The following is a 20,634-nucleotide window of genomic DNA, read 5'->3' as shown; positions in this document are numbered from 1 at the left end:
TTATTTGTCATGGCTAAGCTATTCCAGTGGGATCAGTTTACAAAAAAACAAGGTGTGTCAAGGTCAAGACACACTACTCTACTTTTGATGCTAATAGAAGTCCTCTAAACTTCAGCAAGACACAGTAAATAGTGTTCTCTAAAGACAACTGAATCCTCAGTCTGGTTTCATTAGCATATCTTAACCAACATCACACCAAGCCAAGATGCTAACACAAAAGCCAGACCTTGTAGTAACACATCCATAGCCAGATGCCTTAATAAAAGCAGCTGTGTTTACACGCACATCAGTATTCCCATATTGATCAGAATTTGGCAATATTCTAATTACTATTGAGTCATGTAAACGCCGCAATCCGATTGTCCGATTCAGATTAAGTTTAATATTCTGATTCCCCAAATTCTGATTCCCACCGCTGGAATATGCCTGTTTAATTGAAACTCTGTTGCATGTAAACCCCTTATTCAGAAAATCCATTGAAAGGAGAAATATGCACAGGCTCAGACCGCAAGGAATTGTGGGTGCTAACAGATGCTTAGCTTAACAGATGCTTACCCAACCCTTTCCATTTTGAGGTGGTGTTGTTGGGCATTTTAGATGGAGAGAAGTGTTACAGTCCTAATTAAATTAGTGTGAATAAGTAGTAATAAAAGTAATAACTGAGCATACTCTCTAACCAGTAGCAATACCTTGAATCTCCCGAGAAATAACAGTGGGAAAGGAAAAGAGCATGTGTAGATCGGCCTACTTACAACAACCATGTATACGGGAATATTCCAACGGCTGTACGCATAAAAACAACATATTCGGAATATGGCTGCAACCTGAATACAGACCTTAAACAAAATTTGATGTGCAGGTAAACGTAGATACTGTAATAACCAGCACCAAGGGTGCAGTTGGTAGCACTGACGCCTCAGATCTCCAGGGACCCTGGTTTGAGCCTGAGTTAGGGTTACTGTCTATGTGGTTTCTCCAGTTTCCTCCTAAACGTTCTGGTAGGTGGACTGGCTATGATAATTTACCTAGGTGTGAATGTCTGTTCTTGGTGCCCTGTGATGGACAGGTGTTCCATCCAGGGTGTATTCATGCCTCACACACAATGTTGCTGGAATAGGCTCCAGATCCACTGAAAACCTGACCAGGATAAAGCAGGTACTGAAGAAGATGAGGAGTTCTGGGATTTTACAGATTTAACTGACATCAGCATACGACTCACATATGACAGTAACAACTCATATGTCACTGGTAACTGGTCTGGCCTTCAGATAACTGGTAACATTGTCTCAATACTGAAAAAAAAAAAAATATATATATATATATATATGTATATATATATATATATATATATATATATATATATATATATATATATATTTCATCAGACGCTGTTAAAATAGTTTATTTATCAGTGCAATCTAGAATAACGTGATTAACTGCATATAAGAAATGCAACTGGTGATTTGTTCACTTTTGCCTTTAGCAATATGTTTGTGAGATCTCCTTATTTTCTTCATCTCTTGAACCTTAAAGCTTTCACAGTTTGCAAAGTAAAGGAATCTGTTTGTCCTAACCTTTGGCTGACTTTTCAGTCTTTCACGCAAAGCTGTTTTCTTTTCATGGGTAAATACCTATGCTAGCTAACTCACATACTGTATATTTCATGTGCCCAGTGTTTTCTGTGTAAACTGTTTCATTGCCTAGCAATGCTAGGCACACTACTATGGCAGGCAGAGTAGCAGAGGGGGCTGACACAGCTAAAGTAGCCTTAAAATGGATAATTTCACTTTAAACGAGCAGCCAAAGTGTCATATTGCGCTGATATGAAGTGCAATGTAAACTAAAACTAAATCTTTTTACACTGAAAACTGCCACTGCTACTAAGGGGTAACTGCCAAAAGTCCAATATTTTTTTATTTTCATAGGCATAGACTATAGGGGATAAAGTCTTCTACTTTTACTTTTGGAATGTGAACTCCACAACCACGAGACGTAAAAATCTGATGACATGGCAGGGATGGGCTACTAGCAAAGTAATACAAAAATAAAACTTTATCTCAGTACACTGTTAATGCAATCTATAGCTAAATTTACACGTACAGTTGAATCACCTCTGTAGTCTACGTCTTAACTAAATATGCTTTGTCATACTGACATTAGGTATGCTATAGCATTAGATATGAATGACTTTAGCTAGCTAAATGGCATAGATTACAAATATTTCACGCTTTCAAGTTAATACTACCCCCACCAAAATGCTTACAGTGTTAAACATACAGAATGTGAAGCATTAACATTACAGTAACAGACTGCCATATAGTTTTCTAGCCATACTTTTTGGAAGCTTTATTGACAGATCTTCTAGAACAGCTTCAAACAAGAAGAGACATGTTTAAAATAATACATCCTAATCCCCCTTCGCTATCACTCCATAATAGAACTTTCTGGTAGTTTGAGTTCATATATTTCCATGCATCCTTGTGGCATATTCAAGAGAGGGAGCTTCTTTTGAATGTCTTACACACAGCCACACTACACTGTCAGGATGTCTAATCCCACCACGAATCTCTAATATATTCCTTAAGGTAAGCAGAAGCCTGGTGCTAATGGTTTACATGGAGCAAAACACTGGCTTATTGTTCAGTCAGGGTGCAAGAAGATGGTGGTGTGCAGGAGTACAGTGGCCCAGCTGCAGTAGTTCACTCTGATGGTTGGCTGGTGCAGTTTCCACAGCTCAGCTGAGGCTTCAAGAGAGGGGTGGGTGTTTAGCTGGGTAGATGCAGTGTGCAAAACGTGTCAGTACAAAACCAGGCTTCCTTGATGCAAAACCACCATCATCTGTTGTCGACACTGAAGTTTCACTCAGTACAGTGGGGGGATCTCCAGTGTGTGAGAAACTTTGGTGAGAGGTCATTCTTATGATGTTGGTTATATATACCTACACTACCTTGCCTGTCTGCAACCCTTGCCGTCTATGGTGCTTGCCATATTTCCAACCTTTATAGGAGCCAGCCTTATTCAGGTGGTCTAGGGTTAGATTGAAAATGGCTTTCAGAAATTCCTGTAGCTTAAGTGTGGTTATATTAGCTACTAAGATCTTTTCAAGGGTCTGTCACACATAGTTAAGAGCAATGTCAAAATGTACTAGGATGTTGATCCTTCGTATGTTGCTCAGTCCAGTCTCCATTAGCCTTTCAGCAGTGCTTTTTCAAGGGTGCTGTTAGATAAGCCAAAAGGCATGAACTCTGTAAGCCCATTCCACAGGGTAAAGTCTGTTTTAGGCCATGTCTCCAGCCCCTGATGGGCTGCCATTAGCCTGCAGTGGACAAATATATCAAATTATTTACAGTATTTGTATTTTTTTTTATTTACTCCCAAATTTGGTCATCTGCCACTTCCCACCCACTAGCCAGCTCTTCCGTCATACAACAGCTACCAACTGGGGAGGGTGAAGGCTAACATGCCTCCTCCGAAACACGTGAAGCCAAGCCATGCTCCTACTACTCATGCTGCATCACAGGGCAGCGTAACACACTCGGAGGAAAGCACTAACTGCCCTGTTCTGCATACACAAGCTCATAGATGCCCACTGTTGGCTAGTGTGACTGTGATTTAACAGGGGAGACAGAGAGTATGCCATCCCTCCCACTCAGAAAGCATGGCCAATTTTGCTCCCTTGGCTCCCAGCCACAAATGGCTGTGGTTTCATCGGGATTTGAGCTTGCGATCTCCTAATGATAAGGTGAATGCTTTTATGTTGCACCACACAGGAGCTCGTTTACAGCAGGCAATTCAACTTATAACTCTTCATCATTAATGCTTCTTAGCATTGTGTTCTTTTTTTTTTTTTTTTACAAGGGTGAGTCTGGAAAACTTTTTTTTTATTAATTGTTGCATTGTTCATTGTAGAAACTATAGGTGTAACAAAAGTGTATAATTTTTCTACATAAAATCCAGTTCGTTCAATGCATGTATTCCAGAGCTTAATGAGTGTCCGGATTCCTCTCAAAAACATATTCAATTTTATTCAGTTCCTCAGATTTAAGGTTTTCATTTGACTCACCCTTTTAGTATACATGCTTCCCATATGTGTGTTTGGGGGAAAATAACCTTCACCACCAAGAATATATACTTAATACATGAGGTAAGTGGCTTTGGGCTGAACTGTGGGCTACTTTATTATAGTTGCTTACTAGCTGTTTCCCCTCCCCACACCCTAAATTTAACTATCAAAGAAATAACTTAATGTCTCTGGTTATCATGAAATAGTAACCTCTACATAATGTTGGATGGTATCAGTTTGAGCCACCTCTACGTTTGACATTTTATGTAACAAAACTGTTGGCTAAACACACACACACACACACACACACACACCTTCCATTGACATATTTATGAAGGCAGTTAATTAATTAATTAATGTACCTAAATCTAACCCCAACCTTAACCTCAGTAACCAAAATAACATTTTGGTTCTTTTAATTTTTCACCAAGATATAAAACATATTTCTCCCACACACAGGTTTACATATTTCACCTTTAATAATTTACAAAAAAAAAGGACATATATCTGATAGACATAAATCATGGTTTTGAAAGTCAAACATTGCAATAAACAAGGAATACAGCGGCAAAGCCCTGGCTTTTCAACAAATCATATAATTACAACAGGATATTAAAAATTAAAGCAGTATTTAATGTATTGGTATGCTCAGACAGTATGACACTATAGATCCACTTTTAGAATTTGTGGCATACAGTACAGTGTTAATAAATATTGTATCCCAGGGTTAATTTAGCAAACTTGAATATGTATAGTGTTTAAGCTTTCATGATTGCGAACCCTCTCAGTGGACTATTTCAATAATTTCATAATCATAGGCTGTGATTAAACACAAACACACAGAACAAAGACATAAGGACACACTAAAGTTTGGCAAACAGTTTGGCACAAATTTAAAGGCAGAACAAGAAGTTTTCCAATGAGCACAGATAAATAATTGCATTCCTACAAAGTCACATACTAAAACTCCTATCTAAGCGTTGACTTGCACATGTGCAGAATACTTTTTTTATTTATAGAGCACTTTATACAGTACATCTAGGCACACCTACATCATAAGATTGCATTCATATTTGTAGCAAATGATACAACATGATCATTCCTATCCACCTTTCAAAGCAAAAATCAGTTCAATTTGTACTTTACATGGTACAGTAAGAATTACAAAGCAAATGAGTTATTGAGTTCTGATTTTGAAGCCCATACATTTGACATGAATGTTTCAAGACTGCTTTACCACTTTTATCGTCAATGACAATGAAGTTGAGTTTCCATCTAAAATGTCAGTATTATTTTCTGTAATTCATACATTAAGCATTATTATCGACTGCCATCAAGTGTCAAAAATAAATAAAGAAATTCTCATGACATACACCTACTGTTACCAAAGAAACATCTGATCTCACACAGTGTTTAACAATAGTAAGAACTTATTCTTTATGAAAGGCATTCAATAGACATAATGCAGAAGTATATGCTTTTTGTGTAGAAATACGATATAAATCAATATAAATGGATCATTGCCTATTGCCTATCTATTGTCTCCCACAAAGTGATCTCTTAAATAATATTACTATTCCTCAGTTTAAATAACCATACTTCAAGACACTTCATCTTCAGAGAACTGATCGATTCATAACAGTCATTTTTCTATCATACTCAGAATGGAACAGATTCATAGTTTGTCTTTTTATGTAAGAAACGATTAATTGCCATTCAAATTCCCCCAAACCAATATAATAAAGAGAACACACAGTTATATACATTATATTTTGATGAATGCAATTATTGAACCTGAATTCTTTTTTAATTCAAGTACAGTATCATTTTCTTGCTCATAACTGTAAAGCTCTATACTGTAAAACTTTAAAATCTGAGAGATCAACAAAATATTTATGCACAGCCCCTAAGCCTAACCCCCGCACCCCCACCCGCCTTCCTCAAATATTTCCTTCATCTCACCACTGTACATTCCATCTTCTCTCTACACAGTCCAGCAGGAACTTCCCGCAGCAGCTCTGTTGACTACCCTCGGCCAATCAGGCCAATCTATAAAGATTTTATGGTCTGTGCTAATCTTTGATCTGCAAACCTTATGGGGCTGAAGTCAGTGCCATGCATTTGTTCACAATCTTTGCCACTATCCCTAGTCCCTGAGCACCAGTTTCACTTATTTAGAGCATGACTATTGACTAAAAAGCTTTTGAAGTGACTGTAACAGAAAGACATCTGCGCTCCAACACAATGCACCCTAAACTGGTATACAGATACAACTACATCTTTCCCCTTTAACTCTTTTATGCTCTTTTAAATGGACTGCATTTTAATGTACCAACATTTGGATCTATAAGACTGAGAAGCAACTGAAAAGCTTTAGAGGGATGTACAATATAAAGATGGAATTAAAACGCATATTGACATACAACAAATGGTTAAAACTAGCATCTTCACAGAGATTCCCTGACAAACACCTGGCTTTATAAGACAGCTCTGACCTAGTGCTTTAACATGGGCTGAGTGGACTAGCAGCAGTTTTGATGAACATGATCAGAGTGGGTGAGAAGATGGACTCCCACACTTTAGTCAAAATAAACGCCACATGCAGGTCAAAGACAAGGGTCCCTCCATTATAAACTTCATGCAAAACTCAAACAACACAAACAAAACATTATCACTAATTCTACAAAATCTTTATCTGAGGAGGACACCTATAGGAAAGAGCTGCAGCTGAGATCAGGAAGTTGTTCCCAGTGTTAACACCGACTATGCACAGTGTGACCGTTTTGGAGACTGAAATCAATAAAGTTTTTTGATGTGACAAAGCACAAACAAGCCATTCCTTTGCAAACATGAATGAAAATGTTACATAATTACAACAGGTTTATACAGATAGACATATAGCACTATATATATTTATATTCTCCTTAGTAGATACAGCTTGCTCTCTGCAAAATGTGATGAAGTGTTCATTTCACATAGTGAAACCTGGCTGGGAAGAGCATGCATTACTTTATGTGCTAATGCCAGGAAGGGTTTCGCTGTCGCTGGTTCTCGCCAGTCACATCCAGACATTTAGAATGAGGGGGTGGAGTGCCTGTTCCCATAATGCCTCTGTGCTGACACTGGACGAAACACAGACTAAGGTTAGGGATTGTGACCATTCTTCGCTAAAGGAACATTCCAGACACAGGCATTGCTGGGTCGAACTTTTGTGATGTGCAGAGAATACAACTATTGAGTGTTTTTATTAGTTATACTCACATGTAAAATTCCATACTGTTTTACTCAGACTCAGCTAGAAAACAGACAGAAAGGAGAGCTAAAACACAGCTGAAGTGCTAACCCTTGTTTGGATTTGAATTACGTGGGCGCACAATTACGCGGAAGTTTAATTCCATCTTCTTGAAACATCTGCCATCAAATACTGGCAGTTATTACTTACTGGCAATATTAGGGCTAAATGTACCTTGGTGTTTCTTTATTCCACTTTCTATTTGTTTTTTTGTACTAAAGATGGTTTTATTACACCCCTCCTAACCACCAGGAGAGGTGAGAATCACCTATATATCCTCTTGTGTCGAGAAAGTCACATAGTAACGTGTAATGGAGTATTTACAAAAATATTACTGTCATACAGCCATCTGTCTCTTTCTACTTTGTACACATGTTGGAAAACATGTACACAATATGGAGCTATTCACTTACCAGCGTGTGACTACACACAGAGCTACGGGTATCCAGTCCTCCAAAACTCTGCCTCTTCTCATCCACTTTTATTTCATACTACATAAAGTGGTTAGCCCAAGGAGCCTTACTGCGCTTATGCAGATGGTGTCTGAACCCCTAAGAAGCTGAAGATGTACACCAGCAATGAGCTCACTGCTTCAGCATTGACAATTATAAGAATGCGGTGTCTGACTTGGACATCCCCAGCATTCACTGTGCAGCAGACATAGCTAAGCTAGAATTGAAGATCGAACTGCCATGTTCAACTCCAGTATCAGCAGTATCTGAAGAAGGAACTAAGGATGGAACAAGGTCTCTCCACCTTGCACAGAATCCTCTCAGGTGGGCCAATCCACACTTAGTGTCATTAAGAGCAACGTATCTGCGAGTGTTGTACAATGGCGCAGTGGATACAATTTCGAGACTCTGCGTACATCCAGGGGAGTGGTGTTTATACCAAGAAATGGTAAGCCAGATCTGGGAAAGGTTTGCTGAGGCACAGGTGCGCCGCTTCACCAAGAACAGGCCAACACATTGCCAATTTTGGGTCTCTCTGGCAGAGTTAAACAGACCGCTTTTGCAAGATGCAGTGTCCATGACTGGATTCACCATCTATTATTTGCCTTTGCTTCTTTATTGGTCACTTTCAGCATTGCACAGTATTCAGCTACTAGGACACAGAGTCCTACTTGTGGCCCTGAAATGGCCAGCAAAACCTTGGCTTCCACTATTGCTTTCACTAGCAGGGGAACACCCTGGCAGTGCCTGGTAGTCTGTCTGGTAGGACCTTGTACGCCTTTGAGTGGAAGCTATTCCACAAATGTTTGAGCATCTCATCAGCTGGATTTGGTGCATTGCCCATTTCCACAGATACTAATATTTCTACAAGGACTGTTAGACAGCGACTCCCCAATAAAGGTGTATGTGGCAGCCATTGCAGCACACCGTAGCACCATGGATGGCATCTCTCCAGAGGCTCATATGCTTATTATGGCCTTTCTGAAAGGTGCAAGATACCGTCATCCACTATAGTTCCGTAAGAGCCTGGTGTGGATTCTTCACCCCCAAAAAGAGATCACTTTAGCAAAAAGAGTTGGGGAATTGCATGCTCTGGTGATAAGCCTGCCTTCGATGTGTTAGTGGTCAGGTAAATCTCAGGTGACCTTTTGGTTGAACCCAGGATTCCTGCACAAGATCATATCACCCAACATTATAAATCACTTGATTGACCTTGAAGCTTTCCATGAAGGCGAACCTGTAGAACCTGGTTGACAGAAATCTTCACCATGACCTACAGACAGGTCATGCCATCCCCTACTGTGACATGCCACTCTGCAAGGAATGCCTCCTCCTCATGGGCCTTACAAGTCTGTTTGCTGCTACTTGGGCATCAATATGCACATTCTCCATAATCTATAAAGGTAACATTGCCCCTCCCAGTGGTGTGAGATTAGTCTGATTAGTCCCAAGAGAAGTCTTGTTCCTCATGACATTGCTGGCATTCATGATTCTCACTGCCCCGTCTGTTAGGAGGGGTGAAACAGAATGCTAGTTCCATATGTAACTGTGGTTCTATGACTCAATTAAAAGGTTCTGGGGAAAGATGCCTGTATGACAGTGATATTTACTGCAAGTATTGCGTCATACATCACTGACTTTGTTGGAAGTTCTCGCCATATGGCTGCAAATGCACAAGAAAGTATCCAGGTAAATCTCACCGCCCCTTGGCAGTCACCTAGGGTTCATAGAACCACGGTTACATATGCAACTAGCAAACCCTAAATTCATTCAGTGGGCAAAGTAAAGGAATCACAAAGGAAGTTGGTGTTTGAAGACAAGTAAATATAAACGTGACAAAAGATAATGATGAGGGTAACTTACCTTTTTCCCTTCCGTTCCTCATGTTCACCTCCTCGTCTTCCAGACCATCATCAACTGTAAAGTTGAGCATAGTTTCAGGATAACCTCTACATACAATATTATAATATAATATTATAATATCACAATAATAACGAGTTACAATACAGTGGATATAAAAAGTCTACACACCCCTGTTAAAATGGCACTTTTTGTGAAGTAAAAGAATGACACTAAGATAAATCACATCAGATATTCAAATTGCAAAGTATAAAAATAAAGTGGAAAACAATCAGAAACTTTTTTAGGGAAAAAAAGAAAAATAAAAAACTTACAATAACCAGGTTGCATATGTTTGAAGCACCTTTTAATTTTATTATACCACTCAGTCTTTTTGGGTAAGAATCTATCAGCGTGGCACATCTTGACTTGGCAATATTTTCCCACTCTTTCTTGCAAAAACAGTCTAGAATTATAATTCCTTTTGGAATTTGTCTTATCAAACCATAACACATTTTGCCACATGATTTGGGGTGATTTATTTGGGCTTGGATGTTTTTTGTGAGAAAAGGCTTCCATCTAGCCACCCTACCCCATAGTCCAGACATATGAAGAATATGAGAGATTGTTGTCACATGCAGAGAGTAATCAGTACTTGTCAGATATTCCTGCAGCTCCTTTAATGTTGCCGTAGGTCTTGTCCTTTTATAAATTTTGGAGGGACATCCTGTTCTTGGTGATATCACTGTGGGGCTCCATTTCCTCTACTTGTTGAGCATGGCCTTTACGGTGTTCCATGGTACATCTAATGTTTGGAAATTCTTTTATACCCCCCTCCTGATCGATAAGCTCTTTCAAGACCATGGCTTCAGCAGTCGGATGAAACCAAGAAGATGAAGAAAATCCTACAGAGGATTCACCAAGAAGTGAAGAAAATCCTACAGAGACAGCTGAGATTTATTTAGGGGTAATCAAAATAATTTAATTGATGACAGCTGTATGATAATTACTTTTGAACATGAGATTGAATGTGATTGGTTCATTCTGAACATCGCCACATCCCCAGCTATGAAAGGGTGCGCACACTTAGGGTGCGCAAACTGCAACCAGTTTATTGTAACTTTTTTATTTTTCCTATTTTTCCCTAAAATGTTTCTCATCATTTTTCACTTAATTTTTGTACATTGCAATTTCACATTGAGGGTATAAAAAGTTATGACATGATTTATCTTGGTTTCATTTTTTACATTAAAAAAAACTGCCATTTCAACAAAGGTGAGTAGACTTTTTATATCTATTGTACATTATTAAGGGATATTAAGATGCATTCCACTTAAAGCCTATAGTTTAACCAGCTTAAATTCCCAGAACTTGTCAGCAGGCCCAGTTGTTTTCAGTCATTCTTCATTATCGTAACTATATTTACCTTTTCTATTACTTTCACCACACTAACTAAGGAATTCATAGTAGTTACTGAATAATATGGTTTAACATTGTTAAGTGAATAATAAGCCAAGAGGTTAAAGGGTTATAGTATCACAGAACTGTCTCTTAGAACTGGACCAAAATTCTTTCAAGGCCTTTATAATGTAATATAATCAATACATCACAAACAGTGCAATACCTGAGTGGAGCTCTTTAACCAAAGATGACATGGTATTTGTGATTGAGTCCGCAGCTACCAAAAGATCATTACGGAGATTTCTAGGTACACCTGAAACAGACAAGTGGTGACATTTTTGTTTTAATAGACTTTTTAAAAAATCATTTTTCCCTATAACAGTGGTTTTCAAGGCCCTTGCATTTGCAATTTGTTTGTTGCATGTATCAGGGATGTCTCACCCTGAGAGAAGGCATCCAGTACATCGTCACTGACACCGGCCAGGCAGTCCTGTGGTGTGTGAGTAGGTGTGGAGCCGGCGGAGGTGGAGCGGATGGGCATGGGCATGGTGCAGCTGGCACTGTGGCTGGGTGAGGAGTGGGGTGAGCCCCCTGTCTGAGCCTGTAGCAGAGAAACTGGGTTAAGCTGCCAACAAGGGAACAGGAAGCAGATCTCACTCTGGATGAGTAGCAACCTGACTCCTCACAGACACACACCAGTCCTTTCAAAACGCTAGCCAACACACAGACGATATTATCAGTGCTAACGCACCTACAGACATATGATCTACATTAAACCTCAAGCCTGCTCCGGTGGTATATGTTCTCAGCACACCTTATTTGGCCTCACACTCACAGAGAACCATGTGTGTGCCATTAGAAGAGCAGGCAAATGGAGAGGTAGATGAAGAAAAGGGGCACTGTGTCCCATGGACTGGTGCAGGGCCCAGGGGCCGTGGCACACAGCCAGGCAGCAGATGGCCAGCCAGACTGCAGTCACATTAGAAGCGAGGTGGTTAGCTCACATGAAAGGCAAGCACGTCTCTGATATTTGGCAGGGATATGCATGGGTCAGCCTGCCCTCTGCCAAGCAAGGGAATAAAGCTAAGGGACCTACCGTAAACTTCATATTGTCTTATAGCTAAAAGGACACCTGCAGAAATGCTCTACTTTACTTATGATAGACTTGATAAGCCTCCTTGAGCATTAGAGGGTATTAGGATTACTTCAGTTGTGTGAAATTAACTTGTTTTGATTAGGACATGCAGGACTGTTGCATATGAATTACAAAGAGTTGCCTGACTTTGTCTAGTCGCAGAAAAGAAACTAAATCTAAGGTGCTTGATTACATAGCCTGAGTTATTCATCTTTATGACCTATTACATGTTGATTCTGTAAAATGCCAGTTTACGCTTTACACATGTTAATGTGCAATGCTGAGGCAGTCCCACAATCTCAATTAACAATCATGTAAGAGACTAAAGTCAAGAACACTTACGCCCTTCTGCTCTTCATCCTGTCAGCCAGCAGAAAAAAGGAGCAGTGAGAGAATACCGATTCATGAATGAAAGAGAGAGAGAGAGAGAGAGAGAGAGAGAAAAGAGAGAGACACAGAATGAAAAAACACCCAGTAGACCATGTAAGCTAATAAAGACATATTTACACAAGGTGAAAAATAGCAGCACTACTAAAACAAGTTATACCTTTAGTAGTCTCATGAGACCTTCCAACTGGACCATCAGCTCTCGCCTACTTTCCTGCAGAGCGGACATGCGCTTTTCAAGTTCGTCTTTTCTGTGCCTGACCAAAAATACACAGAATGCATGAAATGCATGACTGGCCCTAAATGGATAAAATTAGTTCTTCTTAGAAATCTCTTCCCTTTTTACTGGGTCACAGACCAATTATTTCCTAAAGAAACTACAGCATGTGTTCCCAAGACTGTAGACACTGTATACACCAGGTACATGACTGAAGAACCACTCTTTTGACTCTTAGACACCCTCTGGTGTCTATAAGTGGTACTTTAGTTGAAATGTGGCCATGGTTTTAAAGCACATTCCGTCTCAGCAAACATCTGCACCGAGGATCTGGTATATCACAATTTCCAGTGTTTCCAATTATCTTACTGCAGATTACTGTTTTCAGCTAAGTATAAATGCTTTCATTGTGTGTGTACATTTGGATATATATAGATAGGAATTTGTGAGTGTGTGTGTGTGTGTGTGTGCGCGTGTGTACCGGAGCAGTCGTAATTCCGCAAGGAGAGTGGGGTTCTGTTGAGCCTTCTCAGGTGTGGGCTGAGAGGCCTGCTCATGTTCCAAACGCAGCCGCTGGATTTCCTGAAGAATCTCCCTGTTTCCCCATCACACCAAATATAGGATATATTATTAATAATATAGAACTACCATAAAATCAAATGCAAAACAACAGGGTGTTCTGAAAAGTCAGGAATCAATGGGAATATGTTAAGCAACATCCCAAAAAAACATGATACTGTGGCTGAGAAAATGTGTAGAGTGTAATATATATATATATATATATATATATATATATCAATATATTTTACCCAGACATAATACCTTAATCAGCATTCATTTTTCCCTGGAGCCCCACTACATATCGAGTAATGTTCTAAATAACTTTAGGTCACAGAATTCATTAACGAACGATACTATTACAAACCAATAAAACCAGAAAATCACCTATTTTTGTTCTCTAGCTCAGCAATGAGTTGCCTCTGTTGCTTGTTGGCATCAAAGTTGAAGCTCAGGTCGGTGGGAGGGCATTGCTGTGAAACAATGATTAAGAGTAAAAACTAGGGACACATGAAACCAAGCCATTAAATCAACACACTGCTAGAGAGGTAATGATATCATATGGGAAAAAATGGCAGAGCGGGCACATGAGTTCAAACATCAGTGGAATAAATGTGTCCAATGTGTTATTTATTCTCAATTTCTGCACCGTTGGGAGTGCTATGAAATGGCCCATTATTGCAGGTGGTACATATTGCAGAGGATAGAGTTATTACATCTAGGTTGTGTGTGTGTGTGTGTTTGTGTGTGTGTGTAGTATTAATGCATACTCACTGTAGAATTGCTGGCTTCAGCTGCCAGACGGGCAGCATAGCGAGCAATAAGACGGTGCTCCTCATCCAGCCTGCTGGGACTCTCCAGAGTGGTGCTGTCCAGAGAGAGAGAGAGAGAGAGAGAGAGAGATGCCAAGTATGCACTTAGTGAACTACAGCTTATCAATGGACTCTCAGAAAAAAAAAAAGGGTACTAAACTGTATCCGTTCTTGGCTTTGGGGTGGTACCCTTATCTTTTATACCTTTAATATGTATCTTTATCCTGGAAATACCAATATAATGTACATTTAAAAAAGATTTAAGGTAGTAAAGTAAAGCTTTAATGGTGCACTATATCCACATTTCCAGGTAAAAGATACATACTAAAGGTGCTAAAGGTGAATGCTTGCGGACGCCACTGCCGAAACCAGGAATGGTACAGTTTAATGTCTTTTTTCTGAGAGTGTAGCAACATTACAGTACAGAAAAAACACACATACAAAAAAGCTCAGCATGGACAATCACACACATAGAAACACTCATGACCATCTCACATAGCGCCTGTTCTTAAAAAAAAAAAAAAAAGTTTCATCTTTTTGGAGAAAGTTTAAAGGTTTGTAGAACCTTAAAATCAGTCCAAGTAAAACCCTTTAAGAAACTAAGAGCCCTTAACTATCCAAAGAACATTCGAGAAACCCTTGTGCAGGCTCGCTAAGTCATAAACTCACACACAGGAAAGGGAGGCTTGTATTTTTGTCCTTTCTTTCACTCTAAACTCCTTCATTAAGACTGAGATCTTTTTCAGAGGGTCCTGATCCACAGCCTGAGTCACACCGTTCACTACAGAGGTATTCCACAGATTTCTAGGAGTGATTAGATCGTTCTACATTTTCATATTCTATATTTTTATATTTTTCATAATATGTTTTTTTCTCTGTGCAGATCATGTCAGACTGTATTGCATCATTAAGGTAAGGCGCATTATGGTGTATGTCTCATGCTATAAGATTTGGCATATGATAGGAGCAGATGATGGAGCATATGTTCCCCTCCTCAATAAATGACCTCCAATGAGTCAACAGTGAGTGTGTATGTGTATGTGTATATGAATGTTACAGGCCAGGAACCTTTGTACATAATTGGCCTCATAAACACCATAAACATGTACAAGACAAGCTATTCCTTCTGTAAGCAAGTGAAGAGCTTTATACAAAGCTGAGCCACTGTGTCAATCAACATGATCTTGTCAGTGTGATCTGTCTGATCTTTCTACTTTCACATGCTTCACGAGTGGTTCATTAAAAATGCTACCGTGTGCCAAGAGCCTATCAGAGACACATGGCATTTATGATTCCTCCTCCAAGTGCCAGCTGGAGGAAGATGTGCTGGAATTCTGCTAATGCTAAAGAGCTACAGTGCAGGAATAAAGACACATCCTGCAAAGACTATCTTCCATTTATTAAAGTGCAATTACAGATTTGTGACCCCTAACATTTGCCTCTCTTCGCCTAACTACAGAATTAATTAAATCATATTTTCAACAAGGCTCCAACTGATAAATCATATCTGCAAGTAATGACCCAATATTTCAGGGCTGCACATGCTGCAGTACCAAAACAGTGCGGTCTATAATTTCATATCCAGCAGCTGGTCAATACTCACTTAACACTGAATTAAAAACTCATCTGGGACAAACGAATACGGTTATTTACTCACTGACAGCATCGCTAGGCATGACCCAGCTGACAATAAATTGCATGCAACGTCATTTGCCCTTGAGAGCCTTCTGAGTGTTTAGGGAGGATGCAAGAGGGTGAGCATGCAGCATCAGCACAAACGCTCACGTTCTCATCCATGCGTCTGGCTTTGACACCTCCTGCACAAGGCCAAACTATTACACGCGTTATTACAGACATGGACGCAGAGAGAGAAATGCATTCCTTTCACCAGCAGGGAACTGAACACTATGGACTTTGCCAGTACACAGAAGTGTTTTTTTTTATGACAGTGATATTCAGTGCTGTGAAGGATATTGATTTATGGTGTTTAAATCCATAAAAGACAAGGAACAAGCTATTACTGAAAGACAGTGAAATCACATCCATAATGCTGCAAGGGGTTGCTGTTACTACTACCCTAGAGGTTGGACCATGGCATGGATGCCAACCCAGCAAAGTATTTTATTGGACCAAACTGAAAAATATACTATAGCAAAGCCAATAAATGTATGAAAACCTGGCCACTGTTCAGTGACCCCAGTCTTCTACACATGAACCAGAGTGGTTTCTGTAGCAGATCCTCTGCTTTGGCTTAGCCAATCACATGCATTTCAATCAGAAAGGGAAGAATTTTCACAAACTTCTGTAGATAGAAAGAAAGAAAGAAAGAAAGAAAGAAAATGTCAAAGATGAAAACAGACTGTTTTAAGAAGCTTGGACAATATGCATTTATTCTCCCTTCTTGAAGTTCGAAACAGATATATCTCATCTTTTGAGAGTCTGTGAAGTGCCAATATGAAACAAAACATTTTAAATCAATGAGTCTTAATTATAGGAATTTACTAATTAACTAATGATTAATCATTAATTAACTAATTAACTAATGATTAAGCATTAAACAGTAACTGTTTCACCATTCGGTCATGTTAGTTGCCTATCCTGACCTTTATGAGCAAAGAATTTTATGAAACTAGACCTTTATAATTTTTAGTTCAATACCCCTCGTCTACTTTTAAGTTACCTCTTAGCATAAGCCAGACATCATCAACCATAGCAGGTCTTTCCCAAATGCAATCATATCAGAGTATCGAAAAGCTGTCATAACGTCAGTCAGGCTGAAAGGGAGCATTATATTTCTGGCAGGCTCCACTGAGCAACAGCGCAACCATAATTTTGTGGAAAATAATTGTACATTCCTCTACCACTTGCCCTCTGGCCCAAACCACTGCCAGCAGCTGACCTCACACTTACCCAAACAAAGCGTGACTCAGAAGGCTGCAGTGTCGAGTCTAAGGGCATCAGAGTGGCAGACTGGAGTCCCAAGCGGAGCTGACAGTGCACTACGGCAGATGGGTAACAACCCATACACACTAACTCACTCATCAAAAATGCACAGTGTTTCTTATTGCCTGAGGTTAACGAGTCGTTCCGGCTCTTCCTAACCAGACTCTAACCTTCGAAGTGAAGATCTCCTGTCGGATGAAGTGTTTACCCGTGCCACCCCTCCTCCAAAGTCTCTCCCACTGCCTCAGTCCATGCCAGGCTATTTATAGCACTGCTTGCATATGAGCAGCTTCTTCCTTCTTGAGGCGCTGTGCATCACATCTGGTCCATTCAGGGTTTTTTTTTTTTTGCGGTCATGACACTTCAAATTCTAAGGCATTGAGGAAAATTTCACTACAGCACTCCTATAATAGTAGTACTAACTATATATAAATATATGACATGCTACTTTTTGTGTCCTTCATCAAATGTAAAATAGAAGAAGCCATGCTGGGGTGAGGAGTCATAGATAAGAAGGGGATAATCCTTAAATCCAGTGATGGAGGTTTCTGAATTATGCCCTGGAAAATGTCTGTAATGCAATACAATATCATCCAAATCCACCTCATAGTTATCAGTTACTAAAATCTTATATGCTATTTCATCTCATATTAACATTTATGCCAGTGATATCCAGTCAACATTGAGAGTGTGTGTGCCGTGGGACGAGGGACAGGAAAGCGCTGAATCACACAATTTGACTAACCCTATTTGTGAGATAAGGTTCTCATCCTGAGTGCTTTTATCTCCCATATCACCTGGAGAGATCCCAGGCTTCAAAATGCACTGAGATTTAGAAAGGTGAGTCAATTTCTCCCTTCAATGCTTCAGCTTATCTGCCTTATAGGTAGGCAAACATATAGCTTAGCAGTAAATCAAACTGAGAGAATCCAAGACATTTATCACTCACTTGCTCTACAGACTTCAAAGCAAGCTGCTGTTAATAACAGACTTACAACAGAGTGGCTTAAACACAACAGCATGCAGATGTAAACCTGTGTCAAGTGCTTACCTTGTGGTGGGCGTGGGGGCCCCAGAGGACACAAGAACTGTATCGTTCATGTTGTTGGACACTGGCTTCAGCTGACTGCAAAATTATAAAGTTCAAGTCAAGCATGGCCACAGAGCTGGGGCTGCCAACCTGTCTTCTATCAGCAGCCTACCTGGCTGAGTGCGTGTGTGTGTGTGCGTGCGTGTGTGTGTGTGTGTGTGTGTGTGTGTGTGAGGGGGGCACACAAGCAGAAAACACCAACAGCGAGCTTTCAGAGGATGAGCCGTCAAAGTGCTCTATACTGTGCTGGAACAAGCCACATGTAAAAGCATCCTCACTGTAATTGCCTTCAAGACAGTGACATTTTAATTTAATGCTATTTGCCCAAAACTAATTAACAGTTAACAAAGAGAGAAAGGGGTCTGTAGGAATTCTAATTAGAGCTGGAGTTTGAGAAAATGGAGAGAAGAGAAGAGAGGAGAGAGGCAGAGGTGACATTGCAGAAAGCAGGGATAAACTGTATTATGGACTGGACCCAAATGCTTGTCAGACCTCACACACACATACACATGAGCAAGCAACTAAGCCCTTCCATCCACACTCTCTACACTGCTCCCTCTCTCACTATGTCTTCACTTCTCTTTACAGGTGAGGTCTACAGGCACCAGATTTCCTGTATATTATACTAAGTGGGAAAAAAAATAGAGAAGGGAAGAAAACCTTTATTGTCACATATACACATGCAGTAAAATTCTTTCCTTTGCATATTCCAGCTTGTTAGAGATTTGGGGTCAGAGTGCAAGGTGAGCCATGATACGATGCCCCTGGAGCAGATACAGTTGCTCAATGCCCAACAGTGGCAGCTGGGGCATGAACTCATGACCTTCTGAACGGTGGCCCAGAGCCTTAACCACTGAGACACCACTGCCCCAGAGCCACCAGAGCCCTGAGCCATCACTGCCACCAATGTCACCTTCAATAAATAAATCTGAACTTCTCTGACACTTTTCTCAGCTCAAGCTGTGCTTTTGCTTCAGGCTTGCTTCCCCTCATATTTGCTTCTTTTCTCTCTACCTCTCACCAACCCACATGTGTGTTCACTCTGTTTTCACATAGAATATAAAGGGGGAACCAAAATCTCAAAACAATTACCCCTGCCTTAAAGTGTCTTATAATGTGATTGTTATGCTGCTGTTTTCCAAGACATAACTAAACCTTAAACGAAACAAGCAAGCACTTTCTCTTTTTGTAATGGTCACTAAACTCTTGTTTGATCATATCGATTTCAGTTTGGTTTTCTCGAGAGGATACAATGCATTAGGCAAACAGCTAAATAAATGCAAGCATGTTTCAAAGACTAAGAAGAAAGAGAGAGCTCCATGTGCCCTGACTTGATTTAAGAGGCTGGCGCTGTCTTGGTAGCATAAATTAGAATACAACACAATGTAGGTACCTTCAGCAACAATCTCAGCTCACATACATTTACTGTTAGTACAGCTGTACGTCACTGTTCAAGACCACACTCATTCACCAAGAACAAAATGATAGCGTTCGTATGGAATAACTCACCTCGTGTAGCGTACGGAGCACCTGTTTGTTCAGCTCTGAAACACATCCAGAGGCCAGCTGCCTCTTCTGTCCTGCCCTCCGCTCAACTGAACTAGCATCTGAATGCACAACATTGCTGCTGTCTCCAAGGAAACCCGGCAGTCACATGACCCGGTGACGATCCAGATGCGTGCTTTCTCTCTTACTTTCTCTCGCTCGCTCTTTCAACCCCACTCTCTACGCATCTAACTGTCTTTCCCATTTTCTCTGCCTGATTCATGGATTATGAATACAAATGCACATGCGTGCACACACACACACACTTCAGTCAATCATGTGCCAGCAGCACTGCATAAAATCATGCAGATACAGATCAAGAGCTTCAGTTAATGTTCACACCAAACATCAGAATGGGGAAAAAAGTGATCTCAGTGCCTTTGACCGTGGCATTGTTGTTGGTGCCAGACGGGCTGGTTTGAGTATTTCTAAAACTGTTTATCTCCTGAGATTTTCACGCACAACCATCTTTAGAGTTTACCCAGAGTGGTGCAAAAAGCATCCAGTGAGCAGCAGATCTGCAGGCGGAAAGCCCTGTTGATGAGATCAGTCAGAGAAGAATGGTCAGACTGGTTCGAGCTGACAGGAAGGATACTCAAATACCCACTCTTTACTACTGCAGTGAGCAAAAAGGCATCGCAGAATGCACAAGACGTGACGCTTTGAGGCCGATGGGCTACAACAGCAGAAGATCACATCAGGGTCCACTCTTGTCAGTCATGAACCAGAATCCAAGGCTACAGTGAGCACAGTCTGACCCAAACTGGACATTTTCCCAAGTTAGAAACCTTCTTTTTTGGATTTTTACCCCATTTTCTCTCAAATTGAGCATTTACCAATGGTGAATGCTAGCACATTCTTCCTCTGAGACATGTGAAGCCAGCTACTGCACTCCACAGG

At 40.3% G+C, this 20,634-nt stretch overlaps 1 protein-coding gene across 4 annotated transcripts in view; it reads right to left on the bottom strand.

Moving 5' to 3' along the window:
• Positions 1 to 4,519: 4,519 nt before the first annotated feature.
• The window catches only part of dtnbb (dystrobrevin, beta b), a 31,614-nt gene continuing 15,499 nt past the window's right edge, over positions 4,520 to 20,634 (bottom strand). For 2 of the 4 annotated variants that reach the window (XM_026934032.3, XM_026934030.3), the window contains exons 11-20: positions 18,151 to 18,225; positions 14,119 to 14,212; positions 13,732 to 13,817; positions 13,268 to 13,381; positions 12,730 to 12,826; positions 12,525 to 12,542; positions 11,489 to 11,648; positions 11,271 to 11,360; positions 9,671 to 9,724; positions 4,520 to 7,185 (exon numbers count right to left, since the gene is read on the bottom strand). In XM_026934032.3, coding sequence (XP_026789833.1) covers positions 7,136 to 7,185; positions 9,671 to 9,724; positions 11,271 to 11,360; positions 11,489 to 11,648; positions 12,525 to 12,542; positions 12,730 to 12,826; positions 13,268 to 13,381; positions 13,732 to 13,817; positions 14,119 to 14,212; positions 18,151 to 18,225 — 838 coding nt within the window. In that variant the 3' untranslated portion in view covers positions 4,520 to 7,135. Of the gene's footprint in view, positions 7,186 to 7,324; positions 7,359 to 9,670; positions 9,725 to 11,270; positions 11,361 to 11,488; positions 11,649 to 12,524; positions 12,543 to 12,729; positions 12,827 to 13,267; positions 13,382 to 13,731; positions 13,818 to 14,118; positions 14,213 to 18,150; positions 18,226 to 20,634 lie in introns of all 4 variants that reach the window. The other 2 variants (XM_026934033.3, XM_026934034.3) reach the window with 2 other exon arrangements.

This window comes from Pangasianodon hypophthalmus, chromosome 10 (assembly GCF_027358585.1).
Source record: "Pangasianodon hypophthalmus isolate fPanHyp1 chromosome 10, fPanHyp1.pri, whole genome shotgun sequence".
NCBI classification, from domain to species: domain Eukaryota; kingdom Metazoa; phylum Chordata; class Actinopteri; order Siluriformes; family Pangasiidae; genus Pangasianodon; species Pangasianodon hypophthalmus.
The sequence above is the reverse complement of the archived record's forward strand: the minus strand, read 5'-3'. Positions and strand labels throughout refer to the sequence as shown.